Raw genomic sequence first — 773 nt, forward strand, 5'->3', positions numbered from 1 at the left:
ACAGCCGCAGCCACAACAACAGCAACAACAACAACAATCACAACAGCAGCAGCAGCAGCAGCAGCAGCAGCAAGAAAGCCAACGCAGCCAGTCGGATGCCAATATGCCACAAGCAGCAACCACCACCAACACCACCACCACCACCATGGGCACGGCAGGTGCCAGTCCCCATGCTGTCGCGTCAACCGCTGACCGCAACCTGCACATGCACGCCATCCAGTACTACCAGCAGGCGAAGGACTGCCTTGCGCGCCGCGCCGTGCACCCGCAGTTGTGGGACCAGATCCAGCTTGAGCTGGGCGGCACGCATCTTGGGTTTGCGGCGCTGCTGGCGAGTGCTGCCCCCGGCCTTCGCGACGATACGCACGTGGACTCGTACCTCAACAGCGCCATCGCCATCTTTGCAGACATCAGCCGCAACCTCACGTCCGCGCCCGCCACCGCCGGCCGGCACGACAACGCGGCCTGGATCAGTGCAATGCGTCGCGCTGTGTCGCTGAAGCTCGGGGGAGGCGCACCATCGCCTTGGGCTCGTGCATCGGCGGTGGGCGGCGGCGGCAGCACGCACTGCTGCCAGCAAGGCGAGCAAGGTGCAGAGAAACCACCTCAACAAGGCGCTGTCGTACTACGCCATGCACCCGGACGAAACGGCCGGGCTTGTGCTGCAGGTGCACTTTGAACGGGCCACGCTGCACAGCATCGCGCACGGTCGGCTCAGCGCCAGCCCCAGTGTTGTGCGTTGAAGCGAAGTCTGCAGACCTTGCTTGCGTGCA

The 773-nt window shown here is 64.4% G+C and overlaps 1 protein-coding gene across 1 annotated transcript in view; it reads left to right on the top strand.

Annotated features, from left to right (window-relative positions):
• Positions 1–743, top strand: part of PTSG_11621 (uncharacterized protein) — a gene marked incomplete at both ends in the record, with an annotated part of 7,622 nt that extends 6,879 nt beyond the window's left edge. Inside the window, 2 exons of the mRNA XM_004998042.1 lie at positions 159–544; positions 582–743. Coding sequence (XP_004998099.1) covers positions 159–544; positions 582–743 — 548 coding nt within the window. The remainder of the gene's footprint in view (positions 1–158; positions 545–581) is intronic.
• Positions 744–773: the final 30 nt, after the last annotated feature.

Source organism: Salpingoeca rosetta, assembly GCF_000188695.1.
Source record: "Salpingoeca rosetta unplaced genomic scaffold supercont1.2, whole genome shotgun sequence".
Taxonomy (NCBI): domain Eukaryota; class Choanoflagellata; order Craspedida; family Salpingoecidae; genus Salpingoeca; species Salpingoeca rosetta.